Source organism: Onychostoma macrolepis, chromosome 14, assembly GCF_012432095.1.
Source record: "Onychostoma macrolepis isolate SWU-2019 chromosome 14, ASM1243209v1, whole genome shotgun sequence".
Classification (NCBI taxonomy): domain Eukaryota; kingdom Metazoa; phylum Chordata; class Actinopteri; order Cypriniformes; family Cyprinidae; genus Onychostoma; species Onychostoma macrolepis.
The window spans coordinates 3,973,606-3,997,575 of record NC_081168.1 but is presented as its reverse complement, the minus strand read 5'-3'; the positions used below and the strand labels follow the sequence as shown (position 1 = coordinate 3,997,575).

General features: G+C 36.0%; 2 protein-coding genes across 6 annotated transcripts in view; both read left to right on the top strand.

Moving 5' to 3' along the window:
• Window positions 1-4,328: 4,328 nt before the first annotated feature.
• cxcl14 (chemokine (C-X-C motif) ligand 14) lies at window positions 4,329-9,980 on the top strand. Its single transcript, XM_058797082.1, has 4 exons — window positions 4,329-4,610; window positions 5,658-5,763; window positions 7,600-7,713; window positions 8,970-9,980. Exons 1-4 carry the CDS (start codon window positions 4,547-4,549, stop codon window positions 8,983-8,985), a joined length of 300 nt encoding a protein of 99 aa, XP_058653065.1. The 5' UTR covers window positions 4,329-4,546; the 3' UTR covers window positions 8,986-9,980.
• A 1,850-nt stretch (window positions 9,981-11,830) lies between these two features.
• Window positions 11,831-23,970, top strand: part of fam13b (family with sequence similarity 13 member B) — a 52,085-nt gene continuing 39,945 nt past the window's right edge. For 3 of the 5 annotated variants that reach the window (XM_058797513.1, XM_058797514.1, XM_058797511.1), the window contains exons 1-3: window positions 11,831-12,011; window positions 21,839-21,997; window positions 22,517-22,697. In XM_058797513.1, coding sequence (XP_058653496.1) covers window positions 22,547-22,697 — 151 coding nt within the window. In that variant the 5' untranslated portion in view covers window positions 11,831-12,011; window positions 21,839-21,997; window positions 22,517-22,546. Of the gene's footprint in view, window positions 12,012-21,716; window positions 21,736-21,838; window positions 21,998-22,516; window positions 22,698-23,617; window positions 23,869-23,970 lie in introns of those variants that run through there. The other 2 variants (XM_058797512.1, XM_058797515.1) reach the window with 2 other exon arrangements.

Below are 23,970 nucleotides of genomic sequence, written 5' to 3'. Positions count from 1 at the left end.
TTAGTGTTCTCATCACATTTATTTACTTACTGAAACCTGGCCAGAACGAGACTCTCTGAGAAAAATACAGAGATTGACAGAGGTATACAGAAACTTGACTGGATGTGTCCGGCCTCTTAGCTTGTGCAATGCTGAACAGATCGACTCTGAAGGATTCTGGTATGTACTAAAGCTGCTTTTGTTTATACTGCATGTCAATGTAGGGACAATTATTCTGTAACCAAAAGTGTAAATTGTACTCTGTAAAATAAACTGCAAGTCAAATGCATCTTCTGTGTCTCCTCTATAGGTATTCTCATGCAATATAAGGGCTTCGCTTTACATGTTATTTAAGCAGACATTCCTATGATTCTTCGAGGACATTTAGACTAATGGTATTGTATAGCGGAATTCTAAGCACCAATTATCCAGCATGTTCTCTCACGGAGCAAGTAAACGGGAAGAATCCGAGAACCCGCTGGCCATTGGCTAACCTGACTTAAAATCATTAAGTGCAATTACAAACACCACCCTTCTGCGGCAGCAATTTGCACAGACATGCCTGATCAAGAAAAAAGGAGCTGCTTTTATGTTTGTCGACGTGCTGTTTTACACGTTGTCGTGTTACGGTGCTTTCCTTTGAGCAACAGAGATTCGGTGCTCATATGCAGTGCATTGTATATGCTGTATAATATGCAACAAAGAAAATATTACTCAGCATGATAGACCCACAGACACGAACAAATACATAAAGGTTTTGTCTGAATGCATTAGTTAATGAAAGAACTACAATAAAGTAAAATGAGCCTGTGTGGGTGGAAAAATAAAACACAAAAACTTTTACAGTCATGCTATTGCATACAGTCAAAGGCCTTTATCTGGTTATAACACAAAGAGTTCTGAACTAGTTTTGCTTCAGAAACCAGATTGTACTGCAAATACTGTGATGGCCCAACACAGTACAAAAAGTAAAATGCACTTAAACTCAAAAATGTAAATGTATTAATAGGTTAATATTTGTTTACATTTCTTTTGGTCCGGACTGAAAAAAAAAATGATACATTTAGTCCTGATTCACTTAGCATTCACAATGTCATTTTTAACAACACATCAAAAGAGACCAAAACTGAAGGCTTAAGGATACAGTCACAACCTGATTGGGCCACTTTTATGATGTATATTTTGCCAACTTACGAACATCCAAAACTGCTGTGCGCTGGGCTAAATGCATTTGTTGTATGTGTGTAAATATGGCGGTATTTTTACAAGCTGATAACTGACAAAGACCTTATAAAATGTGTCAAGGAGTCAAAACAGTGCTAGGAATTCTTCCATTGCACACTGCTGTAAGGAGAACTTGGTTTTGACGCCTGTACTGAACTGTAATAGGCAACATAGCTTCTATGACTAGAAGAACCAGGTGTGCTTGAGCATTTTGTCCATTTCATCTTGTGTCATCACATCCTGTTTATGGTTCATTTAGATGTATTTGGCCCACATTGCATGCATATTTCAGTCATCAGAGTTCATTTGGAAGTGGATCGAGGCTCACCTTTTCAGGGGTCTAGATCTGCTTGTCTGCTTGTTGTTAAAACATGCACATATTTATCCTTGTTGCAAGTGAATCGTATTTAGTCTGGATATTTTTTCACCTTTTGTAAATGGATTTCCAGGACAAGAGCATGACACGCAACCTGGCCAGTCTGCCTGATTTGGCTTGCTTCTAAATACTGTAGAGTTTGACTTGATGCCAGCGAATGATATGGGAAGCCATTAACAGTTGTTAAGGCTGTTTGCTGTCATGGAAACATTAATATGTTTATGTTATTTTGCATTAGCAATTGCATTTTTTCCCTGCCGCCTGCGACTCTTTCAGAACAGATTTGCAATCCACAGAACCAGAGATCTATGCATCTCTCTTTTCTAAATAATTATACAACGACTGAGATGCTATTGCATTCATTATGAGCTGTGACAAATCTCAGCCTCAGAATCTCAGAATCCTCTTCTCTGGTCGCTGTTGCAAACAAACATTTTTCAAAGAGAAGGAGGAAGGACTGTATGCCAAAAATGGCCTTTGGTCTAGACAGGTTTTATAAACATACCAAAAGTAATTGCTCCAATATGCTTGCCTGGAATGAGTTACACATTGTGAAGGGTCAGTTGGGTCCTTTCACAGACCTGGAGGAAGATGACGCAGTGATCAATGGAGAGTGTTTTGCATTTATGCCAGCAGGTGGCTGGGACAGAGTTAAAGCAGCAGATTTGATTCATTAAAGCCGTCTTTAGAATTAGGTATGTTTATTTTGGATCACCCCCTGATTTAAAACACCATGTGCATTTTTCCTCCTTGTTTAGGTAACCTGCTTATTGCTTAGTCTACTGTATACAGAGGCATTAGCCAGTTAAAATGTTTTATTAATGACTGGTCATTGGTTAAATCACCTTCTGTTAAGTCCAGCTCCAAAAGTATTTGGACTCTTATGGCACACTAAAAACTGAATGTCACTGCTAAAATATCAAGTGGTTTGTATTTAAGCAAAATATTGCATACTTTTCAAACTAAATATTTCAGAAAGATTTTTAGGGTTTGAATAATAAAACAGTAGAAATAATGGTCAAAATGTAGACAAAATGTATTGTGACACTTTGTGGTTGTCAAAAATTAGTAGATCATGTTCATTGTTAATGTGATGAAATTGTAGAAATATTTTTCACTCAGACATTGCTAGTAAATTTCACAATTAATCACTAAGTAACAAATTGATTAAACATTTTAAATGCAGTATTTCCTTCCAAAACATACATGATAATCTTTATTTACAGCTTTGAAAATCTTTTTTTTTCCTTTGTACTGTTTTCTTCACAGTAGCTTGATTCAAAATGTTCCAGATGTCTTATTCTTTCGATCCCTGATGTAGCTGTCAGTGGACAATCTCAGCATTATGACGTAAACAATAAAGAATAGATATAGCTGCCTATGTTTTTGGTATGACTGACAACATAAATGGCCTTGACAGTGGTCGCTGATTCGGGTTAAAGAGGTGCATTGACATTGTCTGTTACCATTATATCCAGTCATGCAGAATGAAGGGCAGCTTCACATATGATTTTCATGCTTTTCAGTTCACCCAGACCTTTGGACGGGCCACAGACAGACATGAAATGGACTGAGGCATGGCTGATGACAGCTGGGATGAAGCTCTTGTCCGCAGACACAAATACTCAGATGGTTCGCTTCATGCCCTCCAATCATCCATGGATGAGGAGGAAACTAGAAACAGTCTTCTCAGGGCTATCATTTACAGAGCCAAACACTGTTTGGTGCCAGTGCAGACAACAATAGGTAGTTTTACTCATCACTGTGACATAGACATTTAAAAAAAAAAAGGTGACAAAAATACAAAAGCACAAAATTATATTATAACGTATTATGTATGAAAGTAAATAGCACAGATCAGTAACTATAGCTAGTACAAGCATTGAATGAACCTTTATGACATGCATAGAAACTCCGTTTGCATGTCTCTAAGGTGTAATATTCAAATAAAAATTTGCATTTTCAAAATGTGTTTGAGAATTGCTGACTATGTCTTTTAAGCCTTACAAATTTGGAAGTCTTCATGAATTCATAGTCACATATGAAATAAAATACACTCTTCAACGTGGAAAAGGTGTTGTGAATGAATGTGCCCTAGCAGCTGTTGTTTTGTTTTTGTTATGCTAGGCTAATTCAATTTAAAAAGAAAATGCTGATGATATATAAAGGTGGACAGCATCAGTTCCAAGCAGTTGCCACCATTATGCAACTGTGTGTAGTGTTTTTACACAAACTCTGCACAAAATAACACTTACGCAGCTTTATTGGTGAAACTAGCATACAACATTTTATGTGCATTACATAACACTATTATCACCAATTTAAAAAAAGCTTTTTTAACATTTAATTATGAAGAAGAAAAAACATGAAAAAGGGTTCATTCGCAGGTTTACTTAATTATAGCTCTAAACACTCTTCTACTACAGATGATGTCCAGATTGTATCGATTTACTTGGTTACAAAAAGAAAGAGTTTGCTAAACTGAGTCTTTATTCATGAGCAAGAATCAGAGAGAACAAATTAAGTGATGCAATGATCTCCCCTGACAAGATTACTCCTAATAAACTTTTTAACTCAATTTGATCGCTTTTTCTCTGGCGATATGTAGACCGTGTGTCAAAACCTAGGGCGCTGCCTACCTAGGCAGCCTCGACTGCATTCAAACGATTAAAAAATGCTTTCTAGGTAGGCAACTCGCTCGGTTTGGAGACACAGCCACAGTTAATTCGTCGGCGGGCTCTGCATATCAATGAGGCGCTGGAGCGTGTGTTTATAGAAGCTCAGAGCTCGAGAGCAACTCTTCAGATTGAGAAGAGCGTGGCGTGCAGCGGATCACATACGACCTGACATTACAGAGACGCAGACGGGGTTATCATCACACTCGCACTGTTTGAGCATCTCGATTATTGGATTTGAGTGGCACAAACAAACCGGAGGCTGCTGGAGCTTCTCAACAAACTATTGGGGATGAATCGCTGTACGGCCGCTTTACTTTTGCTGGTTATCGCCGTTTATTCACTCAACACAGAGGGTGAGTGTGTATTATTTATTTATTTTTCAACATTCTATTTTTTTATGCATTGTTAAAGTGTCAGTCAATACAGAATTGGGCGTTTTCGCTATTTCGGTCTTTTCCGGAGTGCATGATTTTAGTAGCCTATAACAAATTTATGCTTCTGTTTTATCTCTGTTTTTAACTTTTCCCGCAGAACGCAGCAGCGCCTTTTGCTGGTGCAACTTGTCTAATATCTCCACTTGTCTCAGACAATCTAGTTCATTCTGCAAAACTTGGCCAGTGGTAGTAAATAGTGGCTCTTTGTGTTGCTGGATGAGTCTTGTTGGCTTGTGTCCTGAGAGGCTGTTTAGAGATGATGCTGAATGGAGCAGAGAAGATTGATGAGGGATCAGATGTAGGTCACGCGCCTTTCAGCAGCAGCTCACCTGCTGGAAGAGATCGAGGGAAAACAGCAAATGGCACTTTAATGAATCTCCACCACGCCAGTCTGCTGCGCTGTTTGTTGATTTTTGTGCAGCCTCGTTGTCGGTTCAGTTTTGAATGCGTTTGAAAGTTAGAAAATGCTGCCTGGAACATGCCAGAAAGCATCTCTGGAAGATATGGCCGTGTTATATTTAACCAAAAAAAGAAAAGAAAAGAAAAAGTAATGCCTGATTAGAATTTTCATTACCTTAATGCAAAAAGTAAACAAATAAATTCTCATTAATACAGCAGTCAAAGTTATTGTTTAGACACAATGTTACAAAACTATCTTGCATATTTACAGTACTTGTCCTTTACTGTTTTTTGACATGCATAAAGAATTAACAAATTACATTAATGCATGTTTTATTAAAGGAATGCATTTGTAAAAATGTGTACACATTCACATCGTCTTTTCATGTTTAGGCTCTGTTTTCTTTATGCAGCTGTAACTTCTTTCTATTTCTATCTTCTCTATTCAAATATAACTTTCTTTTTGAGGTTGGGTGCAACGTGAATCCGATATCTCTTGACAGTTTTTGTGAGATCTACTGCATGATTTTTCTTGAGACTAAACCATGCGTTTTATTCATTTCTTAGCATACAAGTGCAGATGCACGAGAAAAGGTCCGAAGATCCGGTACAAAGATGTACAAAAGCTGGAGATCAAGCCTAAACATCCGTACTGCCAAGAAAAGATGATATTGTGAGTTGCAAAAAATTTCCATCATCTTTGTTTTGCTCGTTTGGGTCTGTAAGTGTGTTTGGTGTTTATGATTTGCAGTAGGTTCTTTAACTGGATAACAACTCAATAATTAGCTACTTTGTGTATAATATATATTTATTAAGCAGCTAATATTTCCAGTAGGCTGTAATAGACTTGTCTTAAAGTAACAACAAAATAATAAACCATTTTTTAGGAGATGTTTGTTGATTTCCTCATTGCTGTAACTGCAGCTCATAAGTGTCGGCTAGATAAAACAGGTCCTTTAATCTTGAGGTGGTCAAGCATGGTGATCCAGCTCAATCCAGTTCACACCAGTTCAATCAGCTCTAGCCAGACTGGCAGGTAATGGCCAACAAATGCCTCATGGACTACGTAATGACCATAAATGACCATCTTAGATCGGCTATAAACCTTGTATAACCAGTTGCCAGCAGAAGCTGTTTTAACTGGATTTTCAATTAGGATCCGGATGACAATTTAGTGGCGCACTTAGAAGATGCTACAGTCAAAATGAAATTGAAATTGTTTAGCATGGTTATGTTGTGACAATGCATGAAGCCTGAAGAGTGTTTATGAAGCCTGTAAGATACAAACGTGTTTTCTATGGTGTGAAGCAAACTTGTGTTTGTGACAAGCATGTCTTTTTGATAGACATTTATTATACATTCTGTTCCACCTGCTGGCCGTTTTAGGTATTGCAGCATATTTACAGAGCTGGAGATATTTAAAATCGGTCTATAGTAAAGTTATGTCTTAAATTCAAACGGAAATTATGATCTTCGTTAGATAATTATTTGAGTGTTCAAAAGAAGTTTTAGTATTATATGCTTTATATAGAAATCTCATTGCATATGGACAGAGAGAGAGAGATCCGTCTGCAGTTTAGATCCAGAAATTGTGAAATGTGATGTGAAACTTATTGCTTGATTGATTTACAGCAATATTTGAAGCGCACAGATATTCTCGATTCAAGTTCTGTACCGGTGCAATCGATTGAAGACTATATAATATCCATAATATTTCAGCTAGTCGTTATACTTGTATAATTAAGAGTTAATGCAGAAATATATTTTATATAAGAATAAAAATAAAAAAAACATTTGTGGCTGTTTATCCTCAGAATGTTTGGTAAATAGTCCCTGGACGTTTAGCTCATTTGTGTGGATTTGCATTGGTGAGCACTTACCTCAGTGAAAAACAAACCCAGTGGACTCTGCTGAAAGTGTTCCTTCTCTTCAGTTTATGGCACTGGATTCGGAGTGTGAGTTTAACATTCTAGAAGCTTCTCCAGTCCCACAAGAGCTCCTGCTCTGTTTTAAGAGGCCAATCAAGAGTTTAGAGTCAACAAACATGTTCTTTTGGCTGCACAGGTGAATAATAAAGTGAAAATCAAAATAAAAGGCTATGCACTCTTGGTCAGTTTGCTTCAATGATTCCAGCGATGTGGTAAATATCTTCTTAATAGGCAAAATAAGCTGCGGTATTGAATTCTGCTTTGAATTTGTATTTGTGTACCAGTCGAGTCAGCAGAGCATTCTGCGGTCGTGATGATTCACCTCAGAATCACTCAGAAATAAAGTCCAGTAACCATTTGTCAGGATTTGTCCAATTTCTACCTTCTGCATATAATTTAAATGATCGTTTCAATCGAATCTTTAGTGCAAATCAATTATTATTTTTATGATTAATGACATGCATGAAATGTATTACACTGCTTATTGTTTGTGTTGCTTGAATGTTCTCCCCTTGTCTCATTCTGTTTACCCATTTTCTCCTCCCATCCACTCGTCCGTAATTTCTCCCATGTGTTTATAGTGTCACCATGGAGAATGTGTCCCGTTTCAAAGGTCAGGAGTATTGCCTGCACCCCAGACTCCAGAGCACTAAGAACCTTGTCAAGTGGTTCAAAATCTGGAAGGACAAACACAGGTAGCGTCCAGTAAACTTTCCCTGATCTTCTTGAGATTTCAAACATCGCTTCTACGTTAATAGATATAAACGACTGCCTGCCAGCACTGCGAACATAAAACCCAGGTCAAAACCCAAATGACTCATGTACTTTGACATATTTCCCAAGATAAATATTCAAGCGAAATTCTGTGAGAAAAAAGGGACCTAATATTTGGACATTCCAAGTGCCGTTATAGTTTGATTAAAGATTACAGAGATAAGCGTTTTCTATTACTGTAGATTAAAATGCTTTAATTTTGTGTACAATAACAATAATAAGAGTTTCTGTGCCTTAAAAGGTCTTCAGTTGGAGCAGAAAGAAAGTTTTCTTCAGTATTTTTGTTCTGTTTTCCATTACAAATATCTAAACATCGTTAAATCAACATGCAAATTAAAGATATTAAGTCTTGAACAAAATGTAGTGAGTTTACGCTTGAAACAAGAGCCAAACATCTGTCAGTGGGTATGAAACTAAACCAGCTGGCAGACATTTGCTCTTGTTTCAAACAAGCTCAATTAATTTTGATCAGTTGCTCAGAAAACCAGACTTTTTTTCATCTGATGTTATTTTTTTGCTTGTCATGTAAATGGATCTTGATTTTAGAATCTTCAGACACTTTCACTGAAAACCATGAGAAAAGTACTGAAGAAGAACTTTTTTTTTTTTTTTCATGTAATGACAAAACAGTTAAAGTTATTTCCATATTCTTGTGGCTGAGAGCAAAGGTGCTCCATTCAATGCTTTCCTTAAGTTTTCTGTACTTGGTCTTAAAATAATTTATATTCAGAAAAGCCCAAACCCCAAATAAGATGGAGAACATTAAAGGTGCACTCAGTTTTGTTGTTCTTAAAGTGTTTATTAAAAAGGAATTTAACAATACTCTTGAAAATGTATGAAATGTCATCATGAAATCAAAAATTGTTTGGAATATTGCAGTGTTTATTATAAAAATTAACCCATGCACATGTTTTTAATCAAAAACATTTCCCTCATCTGATAGATAAAATCTAGTCCTGCCTACTTTTTCTTTTTTTTTTTTGAGAAGTCATTTCACTAAAGTTATGTCACTTTTTACGAATTCTGTTTCATGCTGACTTTAAAGTCATGTGCACTAGAAGACTCGACACCACTAGGTGTCAGTATAAGCCCAAGCACAACAGACAAAAAAAAAAAAAAAAGCTTTAAAAAGCCCAATATTAAACCTCTCAAATATTTGTTTTTTGTCCCTTTGTAGGGTGTATGAGGCCTAATCGTTCTCCACTATGCACGAGGCTGAAAACATTGCGGGATGCGCTGCACCTACAGTGAACTGTGGAAGACCAGAGGACCAATTTTTTAAAGCATGACAAAGCATATATACCCAGATGAGCTTATCAAGCACACCAGTTATATTAATGTGGAATAATTTATAGTCATACAAAAATGTTTCTTATAAAATGTAATTATGAGCCAAATGCGCGGTTACGGCAGAGAATCAGCCTGTGAATCAGCACCATCTGTAAGAAGTGATCATTACATTTTTGCAACGTGTAATGTTTTCTGAAGCATCAGTTCTCGGTCTGATTCATTGTGTCGTGGTATATAAAGGGGTCCTGACACTTCTATTTGGATACCGTCTGGTTTGAAACTGCTGTGATATACTATCCACGAGTGTCAAAGTAGATCTTAGAGTTCTCACAGTACAAAAGAACAGAAATATCGAAGATGTGTACATAATATCTACAAAGACTTTGTGTTCTATGCCAACATTCAGCCGGTAAAAGGAGGCAAAGTGCTATTCCTCAAAATCATTTTCAAAATATTGTTTCTCATTGATCTGCCCAAAAGTGCCGGAGGAACTTTTTATTTTTTACTTATTCACTTGTTACTTTGAAATTTGGTACTTCATGGTGAAGTGAAAGAGACAAAGCTGCATTCAATAATATCAACCATTTAAATCATATCATACTCTATATTTACACATATACTTTGGTGGAAATGTACCGCCACACGACAAGCACATGAACTTTGGGGCCTGCGGTGGGCCATGTGTTTAAAATGAAGCTTTTTATTTAATATCGGCCCTCCTATCAGCACATTATGAACTACACGAGCCTCCTCTTTGAGGTGTGCAGGTTTTGTAAGCTATTGTTTTCATTTGTTTGATATGACTGTGTTTTTCTTTTTGGTAAATGGAATGTTTCTCGTCTCTTGTACATCAGATTGTATGTAAAAGCACACAGAATAGGTTCTTGTGTAGAGACCACCTCACCTAGTCTAGCTTGTTCAGAATTTATTAGTGAAGCCTATGTATTGTATCACAGAATTGTTGTTTTACTATTTAAATAATAAATCATAGAAATTTTTGTGTGTTTGGACTGACCCATCAAACACAACTTAAGTCCAAGGAGTGTAATCTTCAAACACGGCAATAAACATTTAAATAAATCACTGGGTGTGTCTGCTTTATATTGATTAATTGTTTTATTTGCATGTCAATTGTGTGATAATATGGTTTTGCATATAATGTAGTCACATTTTGGCAGTTTAGAATAGATGGCATAGATAAAGTTATTGTCCTGTGAAAAAAGGTTAACTTGACGAGCTCATGCTGAGATTAGTCTATAGGACATCAGGGTTATTATAGTAACTAAAATAAATAAAATATACAATGACTGTAATAAAAATTTAAACTTATTTTATTTCAACATTTCTCATTTTTATTTAGTTTAACTCAATAACTAAAGCTAAAACTGATATAAAGTTTATAAAAACTATTGTATAAAAAAAATAAATTAATAAAGACTACAAAACCATACAAAATTTGTACATAACAAAACATTATATATCATTATTTTTTTTAATAAAATCAAATCTCCTAAATCAAAGACATCCACTGCATTCATCTAATAAAACTCTTATCATAGAGTTTTATTACCATTCGTTGTTTTCTATGATATAGAGCAATTAGAAAACAAAAACAGACATCCTTTAGATGAACACTGTAAAAAAGAAAAATGTAAGAACACCCAAATGAATATTCAGTCAATAGATATAGATATACATGACTTAATTATATTATTAAAATAACCTTTGAAATAAAGTAAAACAGCTAAAAATCAAGATTAGAAAATGGATTTTCAAGAAAGTCAAGAATATGAAAACAGTTTGTTGAAAAAAACAAAAAATGTATTTGTGAGTCATACAAATTTATTGGTCATAAAGTGTATATGGTGATAAACATACAGATACTGAATCTTCTGGAAATTGTGGAATTTAGTTGTTTTAATTAGTTACAGTTACTTTAAGTATTTTAATATATTGCCACTAGTTTGTATGGATAAAGTTTTTATCATTGTAGCAGAAGTACCATATCAATCAATTATACAGTTTCTTCATTACAATTTAAAACAAGGGTATGATATATTGTTACTTTAAAAAAAAAAATTCTGTTCCGTTTTCCTCCCAAAAAACGGATTTACTGTTTAATAAACTGCATTTTTGCAGTCAATAGAAGGTATGCGTTTATACAGAAAATGATTTTACAAAAATAAACTCGCTATGAAAAATAGGTTACTCGCTGGAGTATAAGGTGTGACAACTTGCCCCGGTCTTGTCTACAGTATGCGATGCATGAATGGAATCAAACACTGGGTGGCGCTGCAGTTCCATGTAAAATAATATTCTCTTTTGGACAGAACAGCTTTAGGCTGTTTTGAATTGCATTACTTGAGTTTACTTTTTCTTTCGTTTTAAACAACAGTCTATTCATATATGACCTTGCAGTTCAGTGATGAAACACTATTAGAACTACTACTAAAAACATAACTGTGTTGCCTTACGTTAAAACTATGAAATCGAGACCATGACAGTTTTACCATCATGTATTTCTAATGAAAGTTTTATGCGTTTGAAAGCTTGAATGTTAAAGCAATGAGCATCTACTATAACATTTCTGTCTTTGCTCATGTTTGATCTAGGATGGCACCATGTGAAATGTAAATTATTTTTATGGAATATTCTGGAAAACAGAGTGTGTTGAGAAGAATGCTGAGAGAGAGAGAGAGAGAGATAAAGAGAGCGAGAGAGAGAGGGGCGGGGTCAGTGTGTTTTTGGCATCGCTGTGGGTGTGTAACTAACACTGTCTCCATTCCAAAGAATCAACTACTTACATTAAAACGGGCCATGCCAGCCCGACACTGTAGCTAGTCATCATTATTATTCATATCGCCTCCTTTGAACCAAGGACTACTGGAATAATTCCGTTTGCTGGTCGTTTATCGTCTGGTTTGACCTGGTAAGTGCGGATGGTATTGATGAAGAAGTGACTTTAGCGGATGCTAGCAGTCGCGTTAGCCAGCTGAGGGATCGCCTCACAGCGACTCATCCTGTATTTGCATCGAGCTATTGAGTTCCACTCTATTTTATTGTTGTATGATGGTTGTATTTTACACTTTACATGTTTAATTAATTTCTGCCTTCATGTAATGAGGATACAATGCGCGTGAAGTGGATTTCACGCTGTTTTTGTGCGTTGACTGGTGTGTGGCAGCGGGAATAGATGTTGACAGTGCTAAGCTATGATGCTAACAGGGTAGCGTAACGTTAGAAAGACGTTCGTTATTTAATTGTGATAATTATACATTTGGAGTGTTTTTCAGTGTTTGATGTACTTTGGTCAGGCGTGATGCACAAACAAAGATGCAGCAGCTTTTTGGTAGATTTCCTTCATTTGCAATTGTGCTTTTATTTATTTATTTTTTTATTCGAAAGGGTAAGATGCTTCTGCAAGTTAAGTGGAATTGTTGACAGCTGAAGGTTCAGTCTGTAACTGACAAAATCACTCCCTGTCTGTAAAAATAAATATATTCTCGCCTTATTGGTTTTGAGATGTTAAAAGTCTTCTGAAATAAAAGAGATTGCCTAGGTTCCTAAAATAGCTTCAGTTTGGTTTAATTGGGATGTGAAACTTGAATCCTGTATAGAGCTGTTTCTGGAACAGCAGCTGAGGGGGATTGTGCTGTTTAATAATAGATTAATTATTTAAATTATTTGACCTTTTTTATTTTAATTGTATAAACAAATGTTTTTTTAACGCTTCATTATTAATTCAATTATTATATATTTAGTTTTTATCAAGTATTAATTTTTTTTACTCGTTTAATTTAACTTTTTTTTTTTTTAGTTAGTAATTTGTTTTCTTTTTAAATATTTTTTCTGTACATTTCTTTCTGTTAATGTATTTTGTTTATTATTTATCTGTTCATTAAATTTTCATTATTTTTTATTTAAGTTTTAGTTTTAATTATTTGTGACCCTGCACCACAAAACCAGTCTTAAGTCGCTGGGGTGTATTTGTAGCAATAGCCAAAAATACACTGTATGGGTCAAAATTATCGATTTTTCTTTTATGCCAAAAATCATTAGGATATTAAGTAAAGATCATGTTCCATGAAGATATTTTGTAAATTTACTACTGTAAATATATCAAAACGTCATTTTTGATTAGTAATATGCATTGCTAAGAATTCATTTGGACAACTTTAAAGGCGATTTTCTCAATTTTTTTTTTTTTTTTGCACCCTCAGATTCTAGATTTTAGTTGTTTCTTGGCCAAACATTGTCCGATCCTAACAAACCATACATCAATGGAAAGCTTATTTATTCAGCTTTCAGATGATGTATAAATCTCAATTTCGAAAAATTGACACTTAAGACTGGTTTTGTGGTCCAAGGTCGCAATTATTAATTTATAAAAAATGTGCTCTATTTTTCTCTGAATATTCATACAGACCGCCTAGCACACCTTTGCGGCCGCTGGACCCCAGTTCAAAAACCCCTGGAATTGACTATATAGTGTGTACATTGTGATAAATAGCTGTTATTTGCCTTTGCCTGACCTTCAGCACGAAGCACTTTTCAATTGTGGTGTCTTTTACAACATCAGAAAGTTCAAGGATATTCATCAAATCCTGAAAAAGCCATGGAAATTTCTAGCTTTTATAGCATGTCAAATATATTTAGCCAGCTAGAAATGGCTCTTGTGAGTTTGAACACTATCTTGGATTTGTAAAATCATTTTCTAGTAATAACAAAAAACTGGAAAAGGCATGATGATAATATAAAAGAGAAGTTATAGAAATTCACGTAGTCTTGTGCTTAAAGACAATGCTAGATGGTGACCTTGTAAGCCAAATACATTTGCATGCATGCGAAGTCATTGACTGTTGTCCGCTCCTGTTGCTGTAGATTGTTGTGATAGCCGCTTGTTTTGTAATGCAGCAGGGCCAAGCAAAACCAAATGCATCAGATCTCCCAACGAGCCACAGACGGGATGCCTATCAAACTAGACAAACCCTTGCTTTCACACCAGCATGAAACCAGGCTGCTCAAAACAAAAGCGGGTACTAGGATAACTTGTAGCTATCGTTGGGTTTTTAGCTGCTATACGCATGGATATGACGATAAGGCCTTTAAAACCTGCTGAACGTGTCTTGTTCAGATTACAGATAAACCCAGCTGTCCTTGAGGAGATTTCAGCGCTGCTACTTGGCTCTTTTCTGTGACAGACTCTCTTTAGATTCATCCAACCGCCTGTCATGAAAACAGTTGGAGCACCATATGGGTTGAGAGCTAGATTACGGATAACTGCTTTCATTTGTAACGCCGGTTCTCTGTTGTAATAAATGTGCTCTAACAGTTCACTGTGCAAAATAGCAGAATCAACATGCTTGAAATCAGATCTTGAACACTGAACGGAGCGATTATTGCTGTGGTGAGCACAGTCATATGATGAGCTGCTTTGAATTTTTTTTTTTCAGATAACGAAACTGAAAGCTTTGAATTGGCTTCCTGTTGGTTCTGTTAAACGCTTACTCCACCCCAAAATGAAAATTTTCTCATTAAACACTTACCCCCATGTCGTTCCAAGCCCGTAAAAGCTTCGTTCATCTTCGGAGCACAATTTAAGATATTTTAGATGAAATCCAGGAGGCTTGTGACTGCCAAGTAATTAACACTGTCAAGGCACAGAAAAGTATGAAAAGCATCGTCAGGATAGACGAGAATACTTTTTGTACGCAAAGAAAATTTAAATAATAATTTTAAATGATACTATTAATTCAGCTGGAAAAAATGATTTTTTTTTTTTTAAGGTAAGTGGTTGCAAACAATTTATTTTAGCTACATTTAAATTTAAAAAATGTTTTTTTTAAATGTATTTTTCAACAATTCAGTCTCTCCGCATCACCGTAGCGCCATTTAGAGATTATCCACTGAACGCAAACTGCGTACACTCTTCTGTATCAGAGAGGAGACGAAATGTTGAAAAAAAAGTTATTCTTTTTATTTTCTTTGCGTACAAAAAGTATTCTCGTCGCATCATAAAATTCAGATTGAACCACTGATGGCAGATGGACTATCCTGACGATGCTTTTCATACTTTTCTGTGCCTTGACAGTGTTAATTACTTGGCATGAGACAGTCACAAGCCTCCTGGTTTTCATCTAAAATATATTAATTTGTGTTCCGAAGACGAACAAAGCTTTTATGGGTTTGGAACGACATGGGGTAAGTGATTAATGACACAATTTTCATTTTGGGATGGAGTAACGCTTTAAGAAAATGACTTTATTTCAGGTGGGATTCGTGGCCATAGAATTAGCTCAAACTGAAATCTCATTGCAATTCTGTGAGTGAATAAACCACTGAAGCTACATCAGCTGTTAGTCATCCTGAAGAAGCATTTGCATTTTGTAAATTAGCCTGATACTTATGTCCTATTTTTGTCAGATGGACCCCAGCTTTTAGTGGATGTTGCATAATAGTCATCCGCAGTGGTGTGCCCACCTCATTTGTCTTCCGGCTCAGTGTTACTCAATATTTGCAAATTTAGACAACAGAAAGCTTATTCGAATGGAAATCCCAGCGACAAACATTTGCGTTAGGCAAATCCTACACAAAACCTTTTCTCTGTGTGTTTGTCAGCGCATGCTCATGAAGCTTTACAATAAAAATACCACAGACATGCATTGAAAAAGGAACCTGAGTCATATCCAGAGACTAGAATATAATACTTGAAGATAGACTCTTCTGAGTTTACTTGGGGAAACCACATAGTAAATCTCTAGGATCAACCACACAGAGCAATGGCAAACAACACTTGGTTCATTCCGGTGATTTTAGTTTTGTTTTGGTAACGCATGTCCAGTAGAGACTTTAACACGTACAGCTTTTTTTCTGGAAAATAACTGGTAAATTCCATTTAGAGATCATGTATGAACAGGACCGTTTTTTAGAAAAAATGCAAAATCAGTGCTGTTGAATTGTCAGGGATAAAAATTTAACAGCAAAAAAATAATGCCTGTCACTCAGAAATCAAAATATTTTGTCAAATTTGACATCTGGGCAAATGGGGAAAGCGGCACAGCGTTTAAAGGTCATTTCACATTATTGATGTCACAGAGTTGACTGTATTTTAGTGCTGATGTGTGCATGTCGTCTGTTAAAGATGAAAGCCGCTGTATGTGTGAACCGCAGATACGATTATTAAAAAAGCTGTAGTTGCTAATTTTATCCCTTAAAATTCATTTTTGATCATCAAAATGACATTTAAATGTCTTTTCCAGTGAAAATAATTTATTTACGTGTAGCCTTTCAAAGCATTTGAGGTCCCCCGAGTATGCGTAAAAACCGAAGTATACTTTGGCCTTTACTCTACATCCTTACCTCATTTACTACAAAATCATAAATATGCAAAGTAGTCCTGACCCCACTCTATTACACCAGCTTGGACTACCTGCCCCACTTTTACTCGGTTAACTGAAGTAGTTAACGTTACAAAATGGCAAGTACCAATATCGGATTAATTCAGCTGGAAACAAATGATACTTTAAAAAAAAATTTTTTAGCTACATAAAAAAAATAAATAAAAAACTGTTGAAAGTTAGTCAACTAATTTTTTATTTTTATTTAAATGTAGCTAAAATACATTTATTGCAACCACTTACCTTGAAACAAATTAGTAAATTCAATGAATAATTTTTTTCAGTGTATATATGTTTGAAATAGAAACTGATTCTAAAGAGGAAAAGCAAATTATTCAGGGTCATCTGCAAGTCTATGTGTCAGAATGGTAATTGCTTTCTACGTGTAACAGTAATTAATATCATTAGCCTTTGGCTTGACTAAGTTACTGAACAAGTTATAATGTTTCCAATGTTAAACAAACCCTGTTCCCATTCACCACCTCAGACACCTTCCTTCCAAAAATCAACATCTTTAAGTAGAAATGCTTTACTAATGATATGAAAAGCCCCAGTGAATTGATTGGTTACATGTTTGTAACGGTAGGAAATAGCCTCAATTTTCAGACTTTTTTTTTTTGGCATTTTTGCCTTTATTATGAGAGGACAGCCTTGTGGTACATAATGCAACACCGTCTTCACGGTCTAAAGGGGTCTATATAGGCTAAATAGAGTCAGCAGATTCAAATAAATGCAAAAAAAGAGGACTCGTTGCAATTCAGTATGCAAACGTTTCAGTAGATCATCACTGCTGGTTCAAAACAAAGTTTGAATAAAAACTGTTTGTTATGAGTTTATATATATGGAGTCAGTATATGTGTCAGTCATGTGATTCATATTTAAATTAATAATAGGAAAATAATATCCTGTTATTATTCTTTTCAGACTGTCTTTTTTAAGATATATTTTTGGCATTTATTATATTTATTATGATATGTCAGCTCTGTCCTAAAGTGAAGTGGGAGAGAGAGGGGGCCCACAAGGCTATTGGCGCAGACTAATTTTCAGACTGTCTTAAATATACATAGTAGTTTTGAGGAGAAAATTCTTAGCAGCGGTGACGACTGATGAATCTGCACATGGTTTATCTTTAAACATATTAAAACACCAGATAGACATGTAAACGGCATAAAACCTGATGTTCAGAAAAGTCCGTTTTGACTGTAATTTACAGAGTTTGATGTGTGAAAGTTGCCACTGACTTCATTTGTGTCCTATAAATACTGCTGAATTTATACTGTATCTCTATGTCGCTTTAAGTAGTCTTTTAGGTCACGAGCAGCAAAGACAGACGTAGACGTAATGAAGTTGTTGTCTTAAGCAGTTAATCTGCGCTCTGACCCCTGCTGCTCTTTCTCCGGGTCCCTTCAGAACGTTGTCAGCAGCTGATTAGCTAAATTTGCGGTTTCTCTTGTTTCCATCCTAATGATGAGAGCTGCGTTCAGTGTTGCCAGGGACCACCGCACTGCTAGACTGGCATTTTACTTCACGCTTGAGCATCCAGTGCTTTAGTATTTGGAAATTTCCATTCCCTGCAGAGCTGAGTAGGAGACTCTTAATCAATAATGTCAAAGACAAGCTCAGGTTGTTCTTTTAAGTGATAGGACTCATCACTTGTGTGGCCTGCTGGATATTTATTAATAATTCATACTTGTCCTGCTTAATTAATTGATTTATTTGTGGATCGGATCTTTTCTTTGATGGTCAGGCTTGATGGCTTTTTTTTAAATCACATGACTGCTCTCCATCCAGCTTCTGCACAACATGGGAAACTTACACCCTGCTTAATGCAGGATATGAATGCATTTAACCTGCAGTTACACTTTTAATTTTTTTAAATAATTTCAAATATCAGTATTCAATGTTTTATGTTTACAGTATTAAAACATGATATATGCATGTGTAACTGCAGGTTAAATGCATTCATGTCCTGCAAACAGTACAAACAGTAATACTAATAAAATGGGAATAATACTAAACCTCTATTCAGATAGTTATTGTTTCTCATGTGGACTTCTGTAAAAATAAATTGATGAGTGATAAACTCATGCTTTCCGATGGTGATTTTATTTACATTGGAAGAGTGAGTTCTGTAATCCTACGAACCCGCTGCTCATAAGGTCAGTCATGTGACTCTTATTTAAATTAATAATAGGAAAATAATTTATATGAATATTTTAACTGGAAAATTGGCATGCTATGGTCAAATGGTTTTCTGTCTTGCATTTGATGTCAAAATGATGGATGTCATGTTAAAAAGTGGAAATTAGTAGAAATAAAGTAATGCAAACTCCTATTTGCATAAGGTAAACATTTGACTAAACTACTTGTACAACTGGTAAATGATTATTTGTGCATTCCCTAATTTATATAAACACAGATGAAAATTAAAAAAAAGATTGAAAACCATAATAATGGCCGATTTCAAAAGTTTACATGATTTTTGTTCTTTTTTTTTTCCCTAACAGCTCACACTCCAGGCACGGCTCGTCTATATAGGCATATTCATCCAAAACATAGACCTCTATATAAACTGAATCAATAATAAATTGTAAATGTATTTGTCGGATTTTCTGTACTATTTTAAGTCGTAAAGTAAGTAGTATATATTAAAATCCCGCGCATGGCTTTAGCAGGCATGCATACATGATACTAAGAGGGGCAGATGGTGCCTGAGACCTCTCGAGCTCAACAGCGCCCCACAATTTTGCAACGTCAATCTGTGGTGAAAAGGGGAACTGCAGCGCTCTGTAATTGAGAGCCATTGGGGCAGATTTGAGACTGCCAAACTTATTTTCACTTTAACGTTACCTTACGTGAACCTCGCTCCACCAAGACGATATCAATCCGCTTCAGCTATGTGTCTGCATCAGATCAGTAACTAGTTGGCAGTAACTAGTACAGCATTTTATGCATGTGACATTACTTCGAGCCTGTCGATCAACATTAGCGCGCCACACACAGGATAACGCAAGGACATCTCTGCCAAAATTTTGTGTTCAGAGATTAGAATATAAAGTTTACAAAATAATCTGCCCCACCTAATATAATTCTAGTAAACAATTCCCCACATTTCAATTATAAAAGGGTCCATCTTTAAAGTGCATGCACATTAACTCAAAGCTTATGGATTTATCCCCTCTTGTAAACTCAGAGATGTGGATTTGAACAGCAGTTAAATTACCAATTTTACCAAAACAGCAGGTCATTTGGCCAGGAACTTTTACGCAAGTAGTGGGAGAAAAACACAGACATTCTGGATTTGAACGGCAGTAAAATCACTGTGTAGCCCCTGCAGATGTTTAATGAAATGAAAAACTCAATTACTGGTAAAATCTAACAATTTTTTAGCCGATGTCTAACAACAGACATTATTTAGACATTATTCACCTGGTGCAAAATTTAGTCACGTGAGTGATTTACTCGTAGTGTAAAGGTTTGCGGTGAATTAATTACATACAATTATGAGGGACAAAAATACAAAGTAGAGACATTTCAGTTCAGTGTTGCCTCGTGAGACTGTAAAATTTAATATCAAGGTTTTTTACTACTAGTGCCATAAAGTTATATCAGAATTGAAGTGTTGCATTCAGCCCAGTTCCCCTGATTGCCTGTTGTTACCTGATTACCAGATACCACCTACAATAGTGCTTTGCCTAAATTACAGGAAGAATGCTCAGATCTAGTTTTAACCTTGAGCTCCTCCTAATTGCATATCTTTTTAAAGATGTCCCTAAAGATAGCCGCAGTTATTAATTAATCATTGGCGTTTGAGATTTAGTTTGTGTGCTGTCAGTGGGCTGATAATCTCCTTGTTAGGTTGTCTTCAGGACACTGTTGTTCCAGGGAATGTTCTGGAATTTTTGCAGCCTCTCTTTGTGTATCTATCGCATGCTTTTCTGTGACTGCATCTACAAACTTACCAAGTAACCAGTAACCATAGCAAGACAACTTAGCTTTGCAAACATCATGTCACCAAGGAGATGCGGAGAGATTTGCCTGCAGAAAATTCCAGCATCGTCCCTTTATGTGTTCTCCAGAGCTCTGAGGAATGAGCCAAGGTCATACTGTGCTCCCTGCTAACTGTCTCAGCACTGAGCTGCTTTTAGCTTCTCAAACAATGGCGAACATTGTGAGTGAAAGGTCATCGTGCATGATATGTGGGCTTAGAAGCATATCTACTCTCAATTGTCTGCAGATTATAACATCTGCTGTTAGGGGTCAGTTCGCACATCGTTCCTATTTGTTTTCGGGACATTTTGTTCCTGTTCCTCATGGTGTCGGGTAGTTAGTCGTGCCTTAAAGAGGTCTGTAATTTGGCACAGTTCTCTTAACATCTTAAAAAGTCATTTGTGTAAATGATAGTATAGGTAATGGAGTAGATCTAATGAACTGTAACACTGTGTACACATTTCAGAGAAAAGGTCCATCCTGGAAGACTGATTTTTTTTTTAACCTAAAATAGAGGGGATTGAGGTACACTGCCATTCAGAAAGAAAGAGGGGGAAAAAAGAAAAAACATTTGTGATGTTTTCAGAAGATTTCTATTTGAGTTCTTTTGAACTTACTATTCATCAAAGAATCCTGGGGGAAAAAATGCATCAGTTTTCACAAAAATATTAAGCAGCTTAACAACGTTGATAATAATCAGAAATGTTTCTTGAGTAGCAAATGAGGATATTTGAATTATTTCTGAAGGATCATATAACACTAAAGACTGGAGTAATGGTGCTGAAAATTCAGCTTTGCATCACAGAAATAAATTACATTTTTACAAAATATTCTAATAGAAAACGGTTATTCTAAATTGTAATAATATTTCACAATATTGCTCTTTTTACTGAATTTTTTGATCAAATAAATGCAGCTTTGGTGAGCATAAGAGACGTCCTTAAAAAACATGAACTAATCTTACAACCCCAAACTTTTAAACAGTAGGTTTGTCATGTTTTTGGAATTCTAATTTCCTTGTTTAGAGTGTTGGAACACTTTTATTAACATTCCTTTTCCAAGAAAAATGAAAGTGAAGCATCAAGGCTTTCAGTTGCATGATTGGAAACCTTGTTTGGATTAAAATTCCACTTAGTATTAAATGTGGTTCATGTGATGCCATATGGAGCAGGGTGAGCAGATTGCCTGCCGTTTTTCTTCCTAATTGAGATTTAAACTTCGCCAGATATGGTTTTCAGACCACAGATGTTCATAAGTGGATAAGTGGTTTGTAAATTTGCCCCAGCTAATATTTAATCAGAAAGATTATTATCTGTTTTGATGCATTTGCTAATGCTGCTATTCTTTGTGTGTGTTTTATTTTCTCCAGCTTAACCACTAAAGTCCTGAACAGGATTTGCGGTCTGTCAATGAGGAACTACAGGCTCATCTTCTGCCATAACCTGAAGCAACCATAGATGAACAATTCGTTTGCTACTAGTGAGTGGAGCAGGAGATAAAGTGAACTTCTGGGTATTTGTACAACAAGGTAAGCTCTGCTGTGACGAAAAAATCAATTCATATTGCAATCATACTAGCTGAGATAAGATGCGTGAGACCAGCTGGTGTTGTCATGAAGACATCAAGTTCAGATTGTGTGTACATTTCTGATCATGCCGAACGCTAATCAGATGCAGTCGCAGAGTTTTTCCTTAACGTGAGCAGCTTGTTCGCTGTGTTTGTGTTGTTTGTGTTGGAATTTGCATGTTGAAGGAGAATCGCAGCCACCTGCTACCATCAACCAAATCGGCGTGCCGCATCTGATGGCTGTACGATCTTTGCACATGACAGTCGTTCCACTTATTTCAGCTCTCCTCATCTCCACGCTCGCACACGATAAGAACTGCTGCTTATCGTGGAGGTCCCACTCCAATTTTCAGCTTGTTTTGTTCTTGTTGTCCGAAGTTTGTTGTTTGAGCTCGCGCCCCACCCATGATAGCGTGTTTGTACTGGGAGGTGACGAGCCAGCCGGCCGATGTGACCTTGTTCTGGGCATCTCTGTGTGCAGACGGACTGAAGCAGCTAGGCTGTGGAGGCGATGAGGAAGAGCCTCAATACTTCCCTCAGCGACTCCCTTAGCACGGCCAGAGTGTTCGGGATCCCCCTGGAGGAGGTGCAGCACAGCGGACAGCCAGGACATGAGGTCCCCCTGCTGGTCAGGAGCATCGTCGAGTATATTGAAGAGCATGGTGAGTCGGGGGGGATACCTGGTGATTCATGGTACTTTCTTTCTAGCCTTTATTCGTCGTCAGTGATAGCAGCATCACAGTTACTGAAATAACTCCAGGGATAGAAATGAAGACCAGAAAGTGTATATTTATCACTTGCATCATGGTTTTATGAGTTTTCCAATCCATTCAGGCAAATGAAAATATTACATATACACATGCATACATATATCAAAATGTATTCAAGAATATATCAAAGTTAAAACATTGTCATCGAAGAATGTAAGCTTGCTCACTTTACTTTTTTTTTTTTATACGTACAGTAGTCAGATAGTTGGAGTTTGTTGTGGTTTTCAAATACCATGCTGTTGTGATTTATTGTGTTTATTTATTTTTAACAGTCACTTTAATTTAGTTGGTTTGTGTATCAAATATACATTCCCATCCAAAAGTTTGGGGTCAGTAAAATTGTTTTTACTATTCAGCAAGGATGCATTAAATTGATCAAGTGCCAGTAAAGACATTTAAAATGTTACAAAATATTTCAGACAAATGCTTTTCTATTCATCAAAGAATTCTGAAAATAAAATCATGTTTTCCGCAAAAAATATTAGCATAAAGTTCAGCATAAAACCAAATCAGCATATTAAAATTATTTCTAAAGGATCTTGTTACACTGAAGACTGGAGTAATGATGCTGAAAATATATTTAAAAATATGTAATATATTAAAATATATTAGAAATATATTTTAAATTGTAATAGTATTTCACAATATTACAGTTTTTACTTGATCAAATTAATTTATTGAGCAAAAGCGATTAATTTTTAAAAGATATTAGAAAAAAAAATCTTACTGACCCCAAACTTTGGAAGGTTGTGTAATTAGTATGATGTGATGTCATAATAATTGTGTTTATATGCCTTCAAAACCCCCCAAAGGCCCAATCCTATTTCTACCCCTTAGCCCTTCCCCTTTCCCCTACCCCTTCGTTTTGCGCGTTCACGTGAAGGGGTAGGGGTGTCTCGATTCTCTTTTGGTTGGAGGGGTAGGGGTAAGGGGAAGGGCCAGATAGCCCTTCAAACGAAGATTTTTCGGGACCACACTACAAACGAAGAGGTATGAATCATCTCAGCGTAAACCGGCTGCAGCTGCAACATGGCTGCCCAAGCGAACAAAAAGACACATAAATGTAAGCATTATTGGCATTAATAAAGATTTTAATGAAAAATAATCATTTGTTTTATGTTACATTCAATCGTGAGTTCATATTTACGGTCATGTTATTCAAAGA

What these genes read in the sequence shown, in the direction of transcription:
- cxcl14 (XM_058797082.1), top strand. Translation starts at nt 4,547, where the DNA reads ATGAATCGCTGTACGGCCGCTTTACTTTTGCTGGTTATCGCCGTTTAT. An exon ending in TTATTCACTCAACACAGAGG is followed by an intron (nt 4,611 to 5,657) that starts GTGAGTGTGTAT and finishes TTCATTTCTTAG; the next exon opens with CATACAAGTGCAGATGCACG. An exon ending in TGCCAAGAAAAGATGATATT is followed by an intron (nt 5,764 to 7,599) that starts GTGAGTTGCAAA and finishes ATGTGTTTATAG; the next exon opens with TGTCACCATGGAGAATGTGT.